Below are 21,040 nucleotides of genomic sequence, written 5' to 3'. Positions count from 1 at the left end.
ATTCAATGATACATATATATCGTGCCAACACTAGTAGGAACCCAATATTTTTTGATGATTCTCAACGAATTTGAGTAATTTGCCACTAAAAAAAAAAGAATCATGATACATTGATTTAGCGTCTCAATACGTGAATCGTGGGAAGGTGAATCATAATACATCGATTCAATGATACATATATATCGTGCCAACACTAGTAGGAACCCAATATTTTTTGATGATTCTCAACGAATTTGAGTAATTTGCCACTAATAGTTTGAAACATAACATTATATACAGAAACTCCTTCTAAACAAGTCTGGAAATAAGGCACCTGTCATAGACAATGTCAGGCACAGATTAAGGCTTTGTCAGGCACAAAACCTCTGGTGCCTGTCATTTTGTCTGGCCCGGACTTGTCTTTTTTTATTGATATTATTAATACATATCCAGCACTAAGTTGGAAATGTCAGGTACTATTTCATTGGTGCCGGACATTTTGACAGATACATGTACATGTACATCTAAAACCGTTATTTCCAGGCCTGCTTCTAAAACAGCACAATTAAATAATGATAGTTGTAGCGTAATTCCATGTCTTTTGTTACATCATATCTCCTTTCCTAGATGTCCTAACTGTTTCAAAAACAACGAAGCATTAACCAAATCACTACAACCGTACCAAATCTTTTTAGGGGAGGTCACTGATTTACTTCTAGCATAGTCAACTAAATTCTGGTATTCTATATAGTTTCCACCACCGACAACGAACACGAAAGCTTCTTGAAACGGAGACTTGTTTCTCGGCACCGATGAGCTGTCCGCACGAAGAAGTTTTGGATCGAAATAACGATAGTCCTCTACATCCTGGTACGACTTTAGTTCCATTAAAGCGTCGACTATCCGCGTCGCTGGTAAATTATGTCTCTTTACAACTAGATTTTTTACGCCTTCCATGACAAATTGTGAACCTTTTGAAACCAGATTTGCGAACATCCCCGTCGAACTGATACCACCTCCACCGTATTGACTAGGAGCAGCGGTCATTTTAGCGTAAGCCTTCCATCGACGAACATATTGAACGGGACTGATGTCACACCCAGCTTCCGTTAAAGCAACGCAATACTGGTCGATCTCGGCTTCAGACATATGGGGACCACAAATCAAAGCAATTGCAAATAAACGAACTTTATCATTAGGTGTTCCAGCTTCAGGGTCTGCGATCAACTCCATCAGTGACTTATCTTGTACTGATTTGCTCATTAATTTCTCTTCACATTCAAAATAAATGTCCAGTTTTCTTGTTTTCACTTGTTCTAGAAGAGCTGTTGCAATATTTGTATGCATGTCAATCAATCGTTTTTTCTCCAGCAGTTCAGGTAGAGAGTTGACAGCAGACGTTAACTTTGCCGTGTTGTCTGATAACATGCTAATGGCCGAATCGTCTTCTCCCTCGATACCCATGGCAGCTTTTAAACTTTTGACTTTATCTTCTTGGGTTCTGTATGCATCAAGTTCCTCCTGTACAGCTTCGGCAACGGTGGGAAATGGACTTCCTTTCTGGATGTGCCAAAATCTATCATTGGTGTTTAAATCATATGATTTCTTCTTTTTCATTGGTCTAGGGCTGCCTGCTGGGGACTGTACATTGGTTGATTCTTCGATTTCAACCCTATTTAATTTGAGGTCAAGGACGTCATGAGCGAGGGCTTGATAAGTCCAGGTATGATGTAACATTGTAGCAAGGTCAAGATTTCTATCCAATAAAACTAAAAGAGGTCTTTGAAAACTGAACTGCCCGGGAGCACTGTCAGATGTGAATAAACTATTTCTGGCGTCGCGAACGTTTTCACGCAACTTTTTGTCCAGTTTCTCTGCAACCATTTCTGCAGCATTACCCCTAGCAGATCTGATGATAGGAACTACACCAAGCGTCACAAAAACTGAAAACAAACTGTCGACGATCGTATCCATAATGGCTTCCATTTCCGTGTCTTTGACATCTCCACGATTTAATGCGTAGTAGGATATAGCATCACGATCTTGATGTCTCAAAGTGAATAAATCGTCTTCTAGCGAAATAAAGTTCAAATACTGATCATAAATTTTCGAGACTTGCGCAACGCAACTGTACTGAATGGAAGCACTAGCAATGTCTTCTAACTTCTGTCTAGAAATTGCCGAGATGAAATTTAAATAGTAACTTTCATATAACTGGTTCTCAAAATCACGACAAATTCTCTGGACATTATCATCGGTTGGCATAACAAAATAAATGACAGGGACATCTGGAATAGTGTCTCGATCTGAATGCAAATTTAGATGAAGAGTGACTCCCAAGTCCCGCAGTTCCTTTACAGACAATAATGGAGATATGATATCCTGGCCGAAACGATCGTAGACTAGTATTTTCCATTGTGGTTCGTTAGATGAAGCCTTGGTTATGGGGGCATTAAAGTTTAACATTCGTCTTAAGGCCGCAGCTTGTTTTTCTCTCAAAGTGGCTGCCATTTTGACGAAATGACAAGTAGAGACACCTAAACGTGGCACTTCCGGTATTAAACTTTCGGGTGAAGGGAGGTAACTCCATTTTAACTAGGTTTAAAACTTTTTACAAACATTCTATTATTTTAAAAAAAAACAAACAAAAAGACCCCACACAATTAACTTTCTCACCTCAATGGAAATGCTTGATCAAAATGGTCGCTTCATTCAATATGGTTAACTTTTTGCCACCTAATATAAATTAGGCCTAACCCACATAGGCCTAATATTAAAGAAGCTAAATTGCTAATATTTGGGACCTAGAAATTGACACCAATGGGTCAGATTGCATTTTTACTCTAATTTCAAATCAGTTATCTTCGGCGAAATACGCCAGAAGTTTCAATAGAATGGCAATCTCTAGTGTCTGGTTATTCCAGTCTACACCGATAGTAGGCCTATTTATTGTGCATGCTCTCCAGATAAGAATATGAGGTCACCATTTGATATGACTAGTGGAATATGTCTAGATTTGTTCTTCGAGTCCCTAATTATTGTTACAAATTGCGCTGAAACACATATGCATGGTACACGATTCGTGTAGCAATGGTAAAATGATTATTTTGTCTTAAATATTAAATATCAGAATCCCATCTTTTCCCGGAAAGATCACAACATCAATGTTGATTTAAATTGACAATTAATTCGTGTTTTCAATGTCGAAGACTTTGAATGATATTGAGTTAGAGACTTAGTTACTTTAAGTTTTTCCATGTAGAGCAATTCTTTTTGTCTTATATAATTTAGTGAGTAAGCCTAGGCCTCTGTTAGAAATGGTTCCACTACTGATGACTTCAGTCTTGCTCAATTATCACTGCTACAAATATTGCACTGCAGATAGGCCTGTGTATACGTATAAGTTGTGCATTACAAAGTTATAATCTTGTGAACTTTTAAAATGGAATAGGCCTACACAGATTTTTACAAGTCGGGTCGAGTCATGGTGGCTTGGGGGGGTTTGAACCCGACTCAACAATCAGTTGCCCGAGCTTTGTTTTTCCAGTCTAGTCATTCGAGGGAGGTCGTGTTTATTAATTTGGTAGTGTGTTAAAACACTTTGATATCGAAATAAGATGCAGTCTGCGCAAAATTACACCTATGGGACACTGCGTGGTGTACGCTTGTTTCCCTTGTCTCTGTTGATGCAGAACAGTAGTATTTTATTTCACTTCATTTCATTTTCTCAGAGCCACAGTGGCTCAGTGGTTAAGATGTTGGCTCGCTAACCTGGAGGTCCCCTGTTCAATCCCTACATTGGTCGAGAAAGTTCATCAGGATTGGCGTGCACGTAAAATAACCCTTAACAGTTCGAATTTGATATAATAGCAGGCCGTAGTGCCGCTGTTCGGGCAAACTTTCCCTCATAACACATTGTATGGCATATGCCTGTCTTCATTAACCCAGTCGGAGCAGAATAGTAGGATGTTAAAAAACATTTCATTTCATTTTATTTTCTCAATTGTCAGAGATGTCAAGGGAAGTGTACCTAGTTGTTGGGATGGAATGGAAATCTGAGGCCCACTGTAGGCCTATTCATATTGATGTGCACATTAAAGAACCCATTGCCCAAACTTTGTAGATGCCACCAAATATGAGGGTCAAGTTAGGAAATACTTTTTTTAATATATAAATTATTTGAAAAGATTTTTACCATTTTTATTACGGTCATACAGTAATTTTAGTAATATTTCATTAAAAATAACAAAAAAACAAGCAATAATGTATAAAGCTTGAAAGTACATCTTATGAATAAAAAACCAACAGAGTTGCTTAGATGCACCAAAACATATAACACAGTTAACATAATAGTGACATCAAAAGAATAATGATATGTGCAGGGCTAGTCTCATTGAATCAGACCTTCTCGCCTCTCTTCTTTTTAACAGAGAGAGAGCCAGAAATGTGGTTTAACGCCATCTTTACACAAAGTAGGTCATTTCGGGACCACTATATGGTGCAATTTTATTTCAATAATGTGCCTGCACGTACATGTAGGGGTTTGATTAGCGGGAGGAAACCGGAGGAAATAAAGATCTGGGCCCTGTTTCACGAAATTTTAACTAAGATAAAATCTAGATTTTAGTAATTTGATTGGATAATATTAGATTGATTTTAGTGCTTAGCCAATCAAAATTGATTTTAATCAGATTGGTGCAAAGCTCTTAACTAGGAGATGCATGGAGATTGCTATGAGATACACACAGCCTATAAATATACATGTACATTATACAACTCTCTCATTAAAATACCCTTGCTGTTGTCATGTCTACCAGTAATCATAACACACAAGAAAGATTTACTGTAGGGCTAATTTGACACATAAAAAACAAAACCACAACAAATACTGTTATAAACATATAGGTTGCCAGGCAACGAAAAACAGCCGCAGCAGTTAAGTCGTCCAGGCAGTCAACAAGGGTTGTCGCATATTTTTTCTTTTTTCAGTCATGAGAACATTTACAACATATGAAAATCTGATTACGAGTAATAACCCATTAAGTAATGATCAGAAAACATTAGAATTTGTTTCAATTGTTCGTCTCATGACCTTAAGCAATTTATATTAACTTTAGTCTTCAGAGGGCTCACAAGATCTTTCAAAGTGATCAAGGGACATAACTCTGGCAATAATTATCGGAAATAGTTAAAAATCACTGTGTATAAATTTAAAGTCAATCGGGTATTAACTGTAGCCTCTAGAGCATCCACAAGGAATTGTGGACGCCGGACAGACAGACGGACAGGGCCACGACAACATACGACTTCATTTCAATGTGGGCATATAAAAATGATGCATGTAACGGTCTTGTGAACTCTTTAAGTTCAGCAACATTCCATGAAGAGTATGCATACCCGACCTTGTGCACCACACCTATCACTACTTGTTTTAGATTAATGTCTAGCAATGACTACTGCTATATAAAATAATGTAGGATTATTAACAAAAGTAAAATATTAAATCATAGTCCATTTAACCTTTTATTACGTAGGGCCTAGTCACCAGATTAAAACACACATCATAAATTGTCTGTGAGATGTCTCCGCTACACCGGGTCCCAAATTAGGCCTAGAATAACAACGAGCACAATAAACAATAGACCGCAATGACCTAAAGCTAACTTTCATTGGCATTACATAGGGCCTGATCAATGAGTCATCACAAAACTTCTAGGTTACCCGTTACCATTTTATTAAAATAGCTATAGTAGAAATAGGGTCAGTAAGCTAGTGACCAGTAGCGAAAGGGTTAATAGTTGTAGTTCCATTCCAACAAACAAATGCTTACAATAAATGTACTTCAAATATAAATGTAATGAGCTGCATGTCTACCACATGTTGCTAAGAAGGTATCCACAAAGATGTATATAACACATCAATTTGTTGTATCTAAAACATCGATTTGTATCTATTTAATGTCAAATCGTGTAGTAAATTTTAAGTCGTGCACCACCCATTTTTCATAATAAACAAATTAATTAAACAATTCTTTATATACATTTATTCGTCTTCATCCTCAGCATCTTCACGAACTCGGATATTTCTTTGTTTAGATTTACGTGGTTTAAAACATGCTATCTCCTCTGTTTTTTCGTTTTGTTTCTCCTCATCATCCTCTGGTTCTTCCTCGGCTAAACTAACAACAGTTTTATCCTTTGATTTATCACCTTTTTTCTCTGATTGCTCGTCAGTCTTGTTCCTTTTCTTAAAAGTGAAGACCCCCCTGGAGCATGCTGTGTCGCTGACATCAACTTTGGCTTCTTCTTCGTCCGAACCTCTTTCCTGTTGCTCGCGAAATTTACGTCGCTCTTCGAGAAAATCGAAAGCTGCTCGACTATTTGAAGTATTTGACATATCTGAAGAAGAAACATCTCCGAGACTATAGCATGTGTACTTCTCTGGATGTATTTTATGGTCTGGGATTATCTGTTTGTTAAACCGCCTATTAGACGGAGGTCTAAAGTACGGTTTTCTGAAATTACTCGCATCTCCCTTATCCGAAGACCTATTAGAGTAACTTCCCTTTAATTTGTTAGTGTGTTCATGAGATGCTGTATCTTTACTGACCACATCGGGTTCAACAATGGGGTCATTTTTCCAAAACGTTTCTTCATCTTTTTCTGATCCCGATTTTCTGCGAGCCGATTCGACTGCTGAATGTTTATCTTCTAAGGTCTGAAGAACACCAAATATATCCTTACTTTTAGATTTGAAATCTGTTCCTGCTGACCCTAACTCAAATACTGGAACAGCGTCTGTTTTCGACATTTTTCTTACGTATTTATACTGGTACTCCGGTACTGTTATTACACGATTATGTATTCTAAAATAATACAAAAATTATGATAATTTAAAGAAATATCAATTTATATTTACAAATTAACTGAAACCTCATCAGCATTTTTGGATTTAGGATACATCATAATTAATGAAATGAATTGAAATGAAATGGGGTTTAACGTCCCACTGTTCTGCTCCGACTGGGCTAATGAAGACAGGCATACGCCATTCAGTGTGCTATGAATGAAATTTTGCCCGAGCAGCGGCACTATGGCCTACTCTTATATCGAATTCCAACTGCCAAGGGATCATTAGTGCACGCCAATGTATACACGGGTCCGACATAATTAATACCTATAAGCTGATAGATTTGAAGATTTTTCAATACCCCTTATGTCATTAACAATATATACATGTTGGCCTATAAAAGATGACATACAGATCTTTCAATGACCACTACAAGAAGTTTTTTTCGTGCATATAATGACACAAATAGATTTAAGGATCTCTGTCAACACAACAGGAATCTGAAGACTAACAAGTAGCATAGCCTGTAACATGTTTATGACCATTGTAAAATATGAAATGGGTTTAACGTCCTACTGTTCTGCCCTGACTGGGCTAGTGATGACGCTCGATCAGCCGCAATGCAGTTTTCTATGAGGGAAATTTTCCCTGGACAGCGGCGCTACAGTCTGTTTTTATATCAAATTCAAACTGCCAAAGGTTCTTTTACTTGCAGACCAATGTGTACACAGGACCTCGGTTTCTCTATCATTTGAACGAATTTTGTTTTGTCCTTTGCCCGGACCTCTGACTAGGGAAACCACCCCAGAAAGTAATGATGAACTTTCTCTACCAACACAGTGATTGAACATGGTACCTTCCTGTTAGTGAGCCAATGTCTCACCCACTGAGCCACCATGGCTCCCTGTCATAAAATAAACTCACAGGTCATGATATTGATGATATGATAACAATATGTTAATTTTATTTCGTCACAAAGAAATTGATGTTTGTAAAAATTCACTTTGCTCAAACGGTCATAATATAACAGCCAAAACATTTGCCAAAGTGGTCATCATTTGGTCGGAAATAACGGAGGGATCACTGAGAGAAACAGGGGTTTAACGTCCACTCGACACAACCTACGTCATTTCTGGACTAACATATGGTTCAATTTTATTTCAATGATTCGCTTGCACGTAGGGGTCTTTAGCAGTGGAAGGAAACCAGAGTGCCCAGAGAAAACCAATGAGGTTGGACAGGTGACCCTACTCCTTGTCACATAGTGACATACAACCGAGGAATCGAAACCATGCCAGTTGACTCAATGGCAGACCCTATGATACAGCGAGCACAGAATTAACAGACATTAAATAATATGTTTGAATTATATGTGGATCATGATATATCAATCAAAGGACAGGAAATTTTTCGAAACAAAGGTTACAATGACAGGGTTTGGTTAATTGGCCCATCATAATGATATCATATCATTTATCATAATAATACTATAGTTTGGGATTGGGAGATGGAAATTTGTAAAGTCAATCATTTCTCAAGTTCAAGCGTTCATTTTATTTATGAAAAAAGACTGCAATATGCCCCCAAAAATGGCTTGCGAGTTTATGAATTCAAATTTAGCAGAAATCGGTGGGTCTCTACGTATAAATTATCAATTTCTAAAACCTTTGATTTGGGAATTATTTTCAGGGGCCATTTTTCTTCTTTTTTCCAGAGTTATGTCCCTTGTTTGGAATATTGTCGTAAACCTAAGATAATAATAATAAAATAATATTAGAGACGATTGTGTATCATTTCTTTCGTTTGATTATTGAAATAAAACTGAATTCATTAAAAATCACGTCATAATTGTAAAAAATATCAAGTAAAAAGGGTTCATATGTAAACATATTTACGACACCCGTAAAATAAAAGAAACGGAAGTTGTTCTTTGTTCCCGGCGAATTTTAACAAAGCTTCAGTTTTCTTGTAAAAAGTGCATTTTTAGTTACAAAATGAGTGGCGGTGTGTACGGGGGAGGTGAGTTCGGTTCCATCCTACCATATTATCCAATTTCTATGCACATATCTTAGTTCTAGTAAACGTTTTTATCAAAAAAATTGATAAGAAAGTCGAGTTTGTTTACCACGTGAATTGTCTCCCTTTCCTTGTGAAAATTATTAATAATGAAAATGCAAATATTTGATGATTATATTAATTTAAATGTATTAATTATGATGTTAATGTTGCATTGAAGTTACATTAAGGTCATCTTAGTCAGACTTCTGACGGGAAAACCGTTGATACTGCCAATGTCACAACTGACATGACAATTGAGCATCCCCAAAGACTGTCGTCACTGCCTGGGAATGCCGATCAGCACGAAATAGTTATTAGTTGAGTACCGGTAACATTACACCATAGTCTATCCATGATGTCTTCATCGATTTTGTGTGCACCAGTTAGGTTTACCGCTTAAAATTAGAAATTAGTGGTGAACATTGCTCGACACCAACACACACACACTATTTATTAAAAAGTCGATCTTATTGCAAATGGTTAAAATGTTAACTATTTTTCTATTTTTCAGATGAGGTTGGTGCAATTGTGTTTGATATCGGATCCTATTCCTTTAGGGCTGGATTTGCAGGAGAAGATACACCAAAGGTATGTTCCAGACCAACTTGAGTACTTCTGTAAGATAATATGGTACACCATGTGTACGTCTTCTGGAAACCTTTAATGAAATGGTGTGGTTAATGTCTTACTGTTGTGCACCGACTGGGCTAATGGTGACGGGGGTTGGATGGCTGAATGGTTAGCATGTGCACGCTGTATCAAATGCTAATACTTTCAGCATATTCCCTTTCCTTTACATTATCTAGTTTTTAAATTATAATGAGAACAGACAGCTCTTTATCAAATCTCCCATAATGCCCCTTTAATACAATTAACTGTACAGGACCAAAGTATTGTTTTGATAAGATGTTAAACTTGTTAAACTTTATTCCATTCATTACGATACCGGTAGGCAGCATAATAATAATAATATCAATGATATTTGTATAGTATGTGGTGGGGGGGGGGCCGAATGGGTTAGTGCTTGCACGTTGTATCACAATGTCTGTCATTGAGTCAACTGGTGTGGTTTCGATTCCCCTGTCTAACCTTGTGGGTTTTCTCTGGGTCCTCCAGTTTCCTGCCACTGTTAACGACCCCGCCGGCAAGCAAATTATTGAAATAAGTTTGCACCATGTGTTAGTCCTGAAATGACCTAGTTTGTGTCCAGTGGACGTTAAACGTTCTCACTTTGGATTGTTAATGGCAGTGACTAAATAACCAAGTTTTCACTTTAGATTTAATAACTGACACAGAATCACATGGTTAATATGTTTTCTCTGTTTAGACTGAAATGCCAACTCATGTTGGTATAGTTGATGATCTGGAGACTGCCATGGAAACGGATACATTAGACGTACCTAAACAGCCCGATAGAAAATATTTCATGGATACAGTTCATATAAAGGTTCCCCGTAAAAAGATGGATATGGTCAGTTTCCTTAAAGATGGAATGGGTGAGTAATAATGCTCTGATTTATCTGATGTTCTAAGTGTAATAATAACGGGGGTCATGGTGGCTATGTGGGTAAGACGCTGGAGGTCGGGTGTTCGATCCCTGCATTGGCTGAGAAAGTCCATCCAGATTTTCCAGCATGGTTCGCCCTTGTCAGTGATGCAGGAAAGAGGGTCTGACAAGTACAGTCGGATGGTACAAAAAACCGAGGTTCCGTGAACACATTGGCGTGCACGTAAAAGATCCCTTGCTGTCCGGGCAAAATTTTCCTCATAGCATACTGTATGGCGTATACCTGTCTTCATTAGCCCAGTTTGGAGCAGAATAGTGGGATGTTAAACCCCATTTCATTTCTGTAATAATAAAACATGGCTTATACTTGTGATTGTTCATTAGGCCACGAGTTGGAAGTTTATTGGGAGAGGGGCAAGAGGTCAGGGTCTTATGTTCATACATAAATAGGGAGCGTGACAAGCCTGGGTCTTACATGTATGTTCATACATAAAGCCTGGGTCATATCTTCATATGTAAGGGAGGGGGCAACAAGTCTGAGTCGTATGTTCACACTTAAAGAGATGGGGAGAATGGGGTAGCAATAAGCCTGAGTGGTATGTTCACATGTAAAGAGACTGGGGTGGGGGTGGGGGACAAGCCTGTGTTGTATGTTCATACATGTATTTGTTTTGTACAGTTGTTAATATAGGGATATATTTGTTATAGGGTTTCATCCCACTTCTAAAGACCCCCATGTGCAAGCGAATTATTGAAATGAAATTGAACCATGTGTTAGTCCCAAAATAACCTTATTTATGTCGAGTGTACGTTAAACCTCATTTTTCTCTCTATATTTATTTTTTACAGTTGATAATTGGGATGTGTTTGAGAAAGTTATGGACTACACGTATGAAAGACATATAAAATCAGATGCCGACCATCATCCTGTCATGATGTCAGAACCAGCCGTAAGTCTCTTTCTTTTCTATCTTGTTTCAACATTACTCAGATTTACTGGTCTTTAACACACCTGGTTATAAAACACCTGTCACAGACATTGTCAGGTGAAAAATATTACACTATGACAAGTACAGCTGTCTAGTCGTTCGGATGGGAAAAACCGAGGTCCTGTGTAAACATTGGCGTGCACGTAAAAGATCCCTTGGCAGTTGAAATTCGATATAAGAGTAGGCTGTGGCGTATGCCCGTCTTCATTAGCCCAGTTTAGGAGCAGAACAGTAGGACGTTAAACCCCATTTCAATTCATTTCATTTATAATTTGTCTGACAAAGTCTTTGACGGGTTAGGTGCCTTACAATATATGTCAAGACTTGGTCATGAAAGTAGAATTTCAAACAATAAAAGCTTAACCATACATTATGCAAGAGCTAAATCTGCCTATTGCAGATCTTTCTTTAGGCCTTAAATGTTATACAAATTATTAATTAGACATTCATTAACATGACAAGACCATAATCAATTGTCAACAGATTTGAATCCGATCTGAGATTAATCATAAAACTGGATAGTCAAGACTTTGTTTATTATCGTAATAACGGTAACAATGAGGATTTCTCGTCTACGAGTGAAATAATTCGACTGAAATTTTCATCATATTCTCTTTTCATTATCGATTTTTTAACTATTATAACAGATTGTCAGCTCTTTATCTAATCTCCCATATAACGCCTGTTTGACATGTACAATGTAGTTGAGAATTGGGATAATGCTAAAATTTTCATCCTTTGGAAAGAAAACATCTCGCTAATCGGAATTTGAAAAAATAATTACGACCGACTCAAAATTTGAACTGAAAACCCTGATTTAAAACTGATATTTTGAACAAGGCTAATGATTGAACATGGTAAATGATGATGCTGTTTTTTTATGTTTTTTTAGTGGAATACGAGAGAAAAAAGAGAAAAAATGACAGAAATTATGTTTGAGAAATATAATGTACCTGCTTTCTTCTTGAGTAAAAGTCCAGTATTATCAGCGTATCCTTTTTATATTGATAAAGTTTTTGTTATCCAATTTATCAGCTGGCTCGCTAGTCTGAAGGTCGGGTGTTCGATCCCTGCATTGGCCCAGAAAGTTTATCCAGATTTTCCGTCGTGGTTCTCCCTTGTCGGTGACAAGGACAGCTGCCTAGTCGTTCGGATGGCATGAAAAACTGGGGTCCCATGTAAACATTGGCATGCACGTAAAAGATCCCTTGGCAGTTGGAAGTCAATATAAGAGTAGGCCGTAGGTCCACTGTCCGGGCAAAATTTCACTGATAGCACACTGTATGGCGTATGCCCGTCTTCATTTGCCCAGTTCAGAGCAGAACAGTAGGACATTAAACCTCATTTCTCTCTCTAAGTGTGCGCCTATCTACACTAATATTTATGACAGTCGTTTGTGTGTCTGTTGTGGCAACTACACTAGGGCTGTTCCGAGGCTGAAATTTGGTGTATCGGGGTAGCTTGGACTGGCGATGGACTACCACTAACGGTTTCGTAGTTATGGTGTGAATTTGGGCCCCTGGCGAATTCGGCCAAGAGCAAATTTGGGCATCGAACGGGTATCCTGCTAGTGAGAAGCAGACTGAAGTTACAAGTAGTGTCTTCTGCCAAATCTCCAGGGCTGTCTACCAGTCATGCAGTTTCCTCACATGGCTAAAGTCATTATAATTCTTATTTCTCTCTCTTTCCAATAGAGGGGGGTTGGGTGGCGGAATTGCCAGGTTGTACATGACAAGGAGTAGGGTTGCCTGTCCAACCTCGTGGGTTTTCTCCGGGACCTCCGGTTTCTCTCTCTTTCCTATAGTATAGTTTCTGTGACTGTAATTTCTAGATTTGCAAATGGTAGATCAACAGCTTTGATATTAGACAGTGGCGCCACTCATACGTCTGCTGTTCCGGTGTATGATGGATATGTTTTACAGCATGGTAAGTACGTCTAGGAAAATATCCTGTTTGGCACTGAGTGTAGTTACTTTGTACTGAACCCACGGTGCAAGACGGAGGGTCTGTACTAAACCCAAATCAATGGTGCAAGACGGGGGATCTGGCAAGGACGGTGTCTAGTCATTCGAATGGTACAAAAAAGTTAGGTGCTGTGTAGACAGCGTGCATGTAAAAGAAACTGGAGGTTGGATGGCTGAATGGTTAGTGCATGCACACTAGGGCTTGCAATCGATACCTATTTTGAATATCAATATCGGCAACCATCTCGGCAATATCGATACCGGAAAATTTGAAATAACTGTTTGTATGCTAATAATGCATTTAAATGTGTTATTGATCAAATAAAAAAAGAAACTATGATCCTCAAACTACGTTTTCTTAATGTTTGTTTCCTTGACAGCTTATCTTATAGTATTATGAACAAAATAGTAATCGCAGCTTCGCGCTCACCATCAATTGCTGTTAACAATTTTCCTCGGCCGCTTATAACAATAAATTAATTTCTATTAAAATTGAGTTATTTCCCCTGAACAATTAATTAATTATTCATTGTCATTGTTGTAAATGACCCCCAAAATTACCGGCGCGGTGGTTGTACCTTCGTAAAGTGTGTGTGATTTTAGTTTTAGTGTGTTTTGAATGATATGACGGCGATTATTTGACACAAAACATTCTGTTAATTTCATTTTATTGAAGCTCCTTTATTTTTTATACGAGTATCGATATCAAGAACTGAATATCAATATCGATATTTTTCCGTAGTGGCCGACGATTATAGGCCATATCGATATTTTTCACCAGCCCTAATGCACGCTGTATCATAAGGTCCGTCATTGAGTCAACTGGCATGGTTTTGATTCCCCGGTTGTACATAACAAGTAGTAGAGTAGCCTCCGACCTTGTGGGTTTTCTCTGGGCCTCTGGTTTCCTCCCACTGCTAAAAACCCTTACGCACAAGCGAATTATTGACATAAAAATTTATAAAAACTTGAACCATATGTTGGTCCCAAAATGACCTAGTTTGTGTTCAGTGGAGATAAACTCTCTCTCGGTAGTGCGCTGTTAAGGCATAATTTTCTTCATAGCACAGCACAATGTATGGTGTACATGTATGTCTGTCGCTTGTCAGTCTGGAATGTTCCGAGTTGACAGAATTGCAATCGAGTGACATGGAATTCAGTCCCGTCACAATTCTGTCAGTCCAGACAGTAGAGGTGGTGTAAGTAGAATCGTGACATAATTAAACACAACGAATATGTTTCAACTGGCTTGGTTGGTTGAGATATTTACTTATTCAGTCGACGCATGCGTTCTAGCCCAAAATCCCCATTTTCACTCGATTGTCACTTTTAAGGGGATTTAGAGAATTCAATTCCAGAATGTTCAATCGATTATGCCCCATAAGTCCCCTTTTTGCAGGTAGATGTTAAACTCGTGTATTTTACCTTCTACTCTATACTCCATTGATCAACATACCTTGTTTATGATAAAGATTGTTTTCTATTGTTTCAGGTATAGTTAAATCACCTTTAGCTGGTGACTTTGTTACGGTAGAATGTAGAAAAATGATGGAAGAATTAAATGTAGAAGTTATCCCCCCTTATCTTATACAAAGTAAAGTAAGTTATGTTCTTTTATTTATAAATCAACAATATCAATATGATGCTTTATTACCCATTAGTCCTGGAAAATAACGGGAATTTAAAAGTCTCATAAGATCTATCATTAAGTCAATGTTAGTCCCGAAATGACCTAGTCTGGTGTATTTCTGTAATTTATTGATTTTGTTGTTAATTTTTCCAGGAAGAAGTAAAAGAAAATGAACCACCAAAATGGAAGAAAAAGGATATTTGTGAAGTGACGAAATCATTCCATAACTATATGGTTAAGGTTGGTCTACACTGGGGTTGTCCTTTATTACAATAAATGAAGTAAAAATCTGACCAATTCAAAAAAAAACATCACATATACTTTTTTTTTAAAAAGATACATAGATTAAACATGCATTATGAAAGAGCTAAATCTGTCTATTGCAGGTCTTTCATTAGGCCTTAAATCTTATCTAAATTATTAATTAGACATTAATTAACTTTTCCAGACCATAATGAACTCTCGATGCCATCAGATGGCTGCAATATAACTAGATTGAAATACGTTTTGTGGTCGATGTAGTTACTGTAAACATGGATACCCGAGACTTTGTCTATTATTGTAATGGTAGTAATGGCAATCGAGACTAGACTATAATTGTATCACTGATGTCTAGACTCAGAGTGAAGTAATTTGACTGAAAATTTTCTGTATATTTCCTTTACATTATCTATTTTTTTTAATTATGTTTTCCTGGTAACAGTTTGAGTATATACAGAAATTAATGTAAAATATTTTATGTTTCAGGATGTTTTACAGGATTTTGCTGCCTCTGTATTAAATGTTTCGGATGCTCCATATGATCAAGAGTAAGTCATTCACTATTATTGTATGTAGCATTAAGTTATTCTGCGCTATTTTAAGAAATAGGAATCACTTGTATCTTACAATACTGTGAAAGTTGAATCTCCAAAAGGAATATCAGTTCAAAAATGGTTGAATTCCATTCTGTACTTACAAAGATATGATGAATTAAAGATCTCTGCTACTTGCTATAATACAATAAGCCTGTTGCCATTTTCTCTGTGTCCTCCAGCTTCCTCCCACTGCTAAAGACCACTACGTGCAAGCAAATTATTGGAATAGAATTGGACCATATGTTAGTCCCGAAATGAGTGTCAAGTGGATGTTAAACCCCATCTCTCTCTCTCGTTTTGGTGCATAAAAGTAGGATGTTAAACCTGATTTCTTTTTTCTATTTATAGAACTGTTGATAGCATGCCATTGTTTCATTATGAATTCCCTAATGGCTATAATATGGATTTTGGTTCAGAAAGATTTAAAGCTTGTGAGGGTTTATTTGATCCATCTATTATCAAAGTAAGTAAAATATAGAAGTTAAAAGTCGAGGCTCGTCATAGCAGGGATTTTGAATCCGTTGCCAACCAGAATATGGTTCAAATCTATTTAGTATTTACAAAGATATGCTTTGTACAAATATATATGATCGTATTGATTGGTTGAGAAATTAAACGGGTAGTTAATTGGATGCTCTTTATGAAAATTAACTGTTGGCTGTAATCTGGACACAAGTGCAAATCGAATGAATTGGGGTGGTTTTAAACGATTTTTACGAATTTTATTGAATGAAATTAGGGATGAATACACATGGTTAAATGATACCCAGGTTAGAGTGTGTGTTAGTCCCGAAAATACCTGCTTAGTGTTGAGTAGTAATTAATGTGATAATTGTACCTGGTAATACTATGTTAGGTAATGTGATTATATAGGTTATACCTGGTAATGTGATTATACTATATTATAGGATATACCTGGTAATACTATGTTAGGAGCTGGTCATGTGGTAACTACTAGTGTTGGAATGTGTGATATAGATTGTAGACCGGTAAGTACGAAACTTTTATACACAATGTTGCTTTTATCAACATCTCACCACTTCTTACGTATACATCTGAGGTCAATGTATATAATTATGTTTTTGTTTTAATCTATTTGCTTGTTGGTCATTAGAATATTTATTACTGTTTCTAAGACCTATCAGCTGTCTAGTCATTCAGATGGGACGAAAAACTAAGGTCCCGTGTACACATTAGCGCGCATGTTAATGATACCTTGCCAGTTGGAATTCAATATAAGAGTAGGCTGTAGCGTTGCTGTCTAGGCAAAATTTCCCTTATAGTACACTATATGGCGTATTCCCGTCTTAATTAGCCCAGTATAGGAGTAGAACATTAGGACGTTAAACCACATTTCATTTCATTTCTTTGCAGACAAGACACATGAACTGCAATGAACATATATATATATATATATATATCAAATTGAGTGTTAATCTCTAGAGAAAAATGATATAATATTTTGTTCAATTAAACATACATTACATTATACAAGAGCTAAATATGCCTATTGCAGTCTTTCTTTAGGCCTGTGGGAGTTGGATGGCCAAATGGTTAGCACGCACACGCTGTATCATAAGGTCTGTCATTGAGCGTGGTTTCAAATCCCCGGTTGTACGTGACAAGGAGTAGGGTCGCCTGTCCAACCTCGTGGGTTTTCTCCGGGTCTTCCAGATTCCTCCCACTGCTAAAGACCCCTACGCGCAAGCAAATTATTGAAATGAAATTAAAACCATATCTTAGTCCCGAAATGACCTAGTTTGTGTTGAGTGGACTTTAAACCCCATTTCTCTCTTTTTCTCTTTCTTTAGGCCTGAAATGTTATCTAAATTATTAATTAGACATAAATCAACTTATCCAAACCATAATCAACTCTTGAAGCCATCTTAAATGTCCGATTTTTATTGGATTTGAATCCAAAAATGGAAAATCGAGACTTTGTTAATTATTGTGACAGAGCTAACAATGACAATCGAGGCTACAAAGATTTTAGAATAATGTTTTCTGGGCTTGGAGTGAAGCAATTTGACTGAAATTTTCAGCATATTCCCTTTACATCATCTAGTTTTGTACTATTATAGTGAGAACTGCCAGCTCTTTATCTAATCTTCCATAATGTATCTTTTAAAAAATAATATAATATTATGTTCAATTAAAATGTTTTTGTATTATTTTCAGAGTTTATATGGTAGTGTTATAGTAGTTGGTGGTAATACGTTACTCGGTGGTTTTACAGAAAGATTAAACAGAGATTTAAGTTCTAAAACCCCACCGGTAAGGACAGCATTAACACAGTTGTATTACCAGTCTAGCAGGGGGTGGGGTGGCTGAATGTGAAATCACAAGGTCTGTCATTGTGTCAAGTGGCGTGGCTTCGATTCCCTGCTTGTCGGTTAGAAGGAGTATGGTCGCCTGTCCAACCTCATGGTTTTCTCCAGGTCCTCCGGTTAACTTCCACTGCACACAAGCAAATTATTGAAATGAAATTGAAGACAAAATGTTTCAAATCAATCCACCTACTTGAAAATGTTGCTGGTATTATTTTTACATCTCTCTCTGGCTATATCAATAACAGTTTAAACTGTAAAATAGATCCTCAAATCGACATTGTAATGGGAAGAGCTCTGTACACCATGGTGCTAGTGCTAGTAATTCGTGACAGCAACTCGGGTCTCACAAACTTGTCGCTTCAGTAACTGAGCTGTTACAAATCTCAGTGCAATTGGCATTGATCACCTTCTTACAACACAACCATATTGGAAGGGAATAATTACATACACATGAGGTCTGAACTCAATTTACTGAACATTAAGTAAAATTTAGTCCACCTGTCACTAGCATCAGGTAGTTTTACTTAATACGTGTCAAATGTAAAAACCACTGGTTGGCAACAAGTTGACAGGCAAATATTTCTATCTCTGCAACTTGACAAAATTCACAAACAGTGTTGTTCTAAATGATGTTTTCTGACATTGGAAGCAGAAAAAACCTCTAACTGCTACTACTTGCACATCAAATGGTTTTTAATGTGCATGAAAGTTCAATAATTTCTGATAATTACTTGCAAGAGTTATGGTCCTTGTTTTTGTAGAGTATGAGATTAAAGATTATAGCAGCGACAAGTACGGCCGAGAGGAGATTTAGTTCGTGGATTGGTGGATCTATTCTAGCTTCATTGGTAAATATTCTACTTTATATTCGTACAATAACTGGTGATACAGGTCACAATTCTATCGAATACAATTACTGCTTATTACTGAGCGACATTTCAGCTAGGCTTCTTTAGTCTTTATCAAGCAGTTCAATTACTAAATGCCATTGAAACAATTTATAACTGGTGACATTCAGGATTATAATAGGGGCAATTGCCCCAGGCACTCTGACCAGAGGAGTACTCTAACTTACTTTATAAAAAAAACTGCAATAATTATACATTTTGTTTTATTATTTAAAAAAGTTAACAAAGTTTATCACTTTGGCCTATATTACAATCTGAAAAATGTACTCAGTACATTTGCACATCTTCTTTGGAACCATGGGGGCTGGATGGCCGAATTGTTAGTACGTGCACGTTGTATCATAAGGTCTGTGATTGAGTTAACTGTCCAACCTCGTGGGTTTTCTCCGGGTCCTCCAGTTTCCTCCCACTGCTAAAGACCCTTACGCGTAAGCCCATTATTGAAATAAAATTAAAACTATTGTTAGTCCTGAAATGACCTAGCTTGTGTCAAGTGGATGTTAAACCCCATTTCTCTCTCTCCCAGTCCTATGCTGTTAATACTGACATAATTTTTATATCAAATTAATATAAATTGTGTATTTTAGGGAGCCTTTCAACAAATGTGGATCTCTAAACAAGAATATGATGAAGGTGGAAAAAGTTGTGTTGAGAGAAAATGTCCTTGAACTTTGACCCAATAAAATATCTTGACATTTGACAATCAACAGAAAAAGTAACGAGTGCTTCGGTGAAGAAAAATCAAACTATGACTATTATTATTTTTTGTGCATAAAGACAAATAAATATTTAACATCCTCCCTTAAAGATCATATTGAGATGTAAAATGGCTGATATTTCGAGATCAAAAGAAAAACATTTCAGCGCTTCTTATGTCACCATTGTGCATATAATAGTGCTGTTTCACTGCTCATGGTGGAATTTTAGATTTAAAATTTACTCATTAAACAGGGCTTAAAAGAGAACACAGATAACTGATGAGGAAGATGTTATATATCTTCATGTGGTTTTACAGTCCAACCAATTTTTTTTTTTTACTGAAAAGACATCTCCTATTAAAATAAACAAAACAATTACTACAATGATCCTCTTGTCGTTATATATTTTAATATTGCATGGATGTTAGATAGAGATTTCACTCCAGATTGAACAACCGTCGTTTATGTCTGCTTAGTCCATTCTCCACTTTTTTTTGATCATATTTTATGGTTTGTGAATCGGTCATTACTAATTACTTCCACAAAACAATTACTACAATGATCATGCCAAATTGAACGACCATCATTTATGTCTGCTTTAGTCCATTCTCCGCTTGGTTTTTTATCATAATTTATGGTTTGTGAATCAGTCATTACTAATAACTTCAACATTGTCTTATAGGATATGTTTTTCTTTCTTTATTACAAAATGGCGTCGGAAACCATAGAATACATGACTTGTGTACTGATGATAAAATGTTATTTGTCTAAATATAGGATATTAGGATCTCACATATTCACACAAGATAACAAATTAAATCAATATTGATTGAAATAGACCAATATTGTTTTTAATTTTGAATATTATAGCAAATATTGAGTTTGGGGTTTAGCTGCTTTAAAGATGTTGTTGACTGTTACTAAAAATGGATAAACAAAGTGAAAGTAGAATCAGTATAATTATCATGTAAGATCATATGATGTCTATATATTGTATTATAAATAACATGGTGTTGACATTTATTTTATCATTCTTATATTATCATTTGTAAATAAAAACAATAGAGACATCATATTGTTGTTTATTATAGGGTTACTCTATGGGTAGGCTATGACATTGGGGGTGCTGTCATTGAGTCAACTGGCATGGTTTCGATTCCCCGGTTGTACGTGACAAGTTAAAGGGTTGCCTGTCCAACCTCGGGGGTGGATCCTCCGGTTTCCTCCCACTGCTAAATACCCATACGCGCATGCGAATTATTGAAATATAA

The 21,040-nt window shown here is 36.8% G+C and overlaps 3 protein-coding genes across 3 annotated transcripts; 1 reads left to right on the top strand and 2 right to left on the bottom strand.

The window, feature by feature from the left end:
• Nucleotides 1-92: 92 nt before the first annotated feature.
• LOC126824024 (sec1 family domain-containing protein 1) lies at nt 93-2,524 on the bottom strand. Its single transcript, XM_050553126.2, has one exon. It carries the CDS (start codon nt 2,488-2,490, stop codon nt 589-591), a length of 1,902 nt encoding a protein of 633 aa, XP_050409083.1. The 5' UTR covers nt 2,491-2,524; the 3' UTR covers nt 93-588.
• Nucleotides 2,525-4,163: 1,639 nt separating this feature from the next.
• Nucleotides 4,164-8,548, bottom strand: LOC126824103 (protein TSSC4). The gene is made up of 2 exons (XM_050553300.2): nt 8,494-8,548; nt 4,164-6,844 (listed from the first exon to the last, which is right to left on the bottom strand). The coding sequence occupies exon 2, from the start codon at nt 6,787-6,789 to the stop codon at nt 6,022-6,024; it is 768 nt and encodes a 255-aa protein (XP_050409257.1). The 5' UTR covers nt 6,790-6,844; nt 8,494-8,548; the 3' UTR covers nt 4,164-6,021.
• Nucleotides 8,549-8,738: 190 nt separating this feature from the next.
• LOC126824057 (actin-like protein 6A) lies at nt 8,739-20,829 on the top strand. Its single transcript, XM_050553218.2, has 14 exons — nt 8,739-8,847; nt 9,398-9,474; nt 10,214-10,382; nt 11,243-11,343; nt 12,275-12,372; nt 13,214-13,308; nt 14,839-14,945; nt 15,130-15,216; nt 15,724-15,785; nt 16,182-16,296; nt 16,742-16,822; nt 18,012-18,107; nt 18,925-19,011; nt 19,659-20,829. Exons 1-14 carry the CDS (start codon nt 8,823-8,825, stop codon nt 19,737-19,739), a joined length of 1,281 nt encoding a protein of 426 aa, XP_050409175.1. The 5' UTR covers nt 8,739-8,822; the 3' UTR covers nt 19,740-20,829.
• Nucleotides 20,830-21,040: the final 211 nt, after the last annotated feature.

Source organism: Patella vulgata, chromosome 6, assembly GCF_932274485.2.
Source record: "Patella vulgata chromosome 6, xgPatVulg1.2, whole genome shotgun sequence".
Lineage (NCBI taxonomy): Eukaryota > Metazoa > Mollusca > Gastropoda > Patellidae > Patella > Patella vulgata.
This window is presented reverse-complemented; position numbering and strand designations above follow the sequence as displayed.

Coding starts and splice junctions, on each gene's coding strand:
- LOC126824024 (XM_050553126.2), bottom strand. CDS start 2,490: ATGGCAGCCACTTTGAGAGAAAAACAAGCTGCGGCCTTAAGACGAATG.
- LOC126824057 (XM_050553218.2), top strand. CDS start 8,823: ATGAGTGGCGGTGTGTACGGGGGAG. Junction 16,297..16,741: donor TTGATCCATCTATTATCAAA/GTAAGTAAAATA, acceptor ACTATATTATAG/GATATACCTGGTAATACTAT. Junction 18,108..18,924: donor TAAGTTCTAAAACCCCACCG/GTAAGGACAGCA, acceptor TTGTTTTTGTAG/AGTATGAGATTAAAGATTAT.
- LOC126824103 (XM_050553300.2), bottom strand. CDS start 6,789: ATGTCGAAAACAGACGCTGTTCCAGTATTTGAGTTAGGGTCAGCAGGA.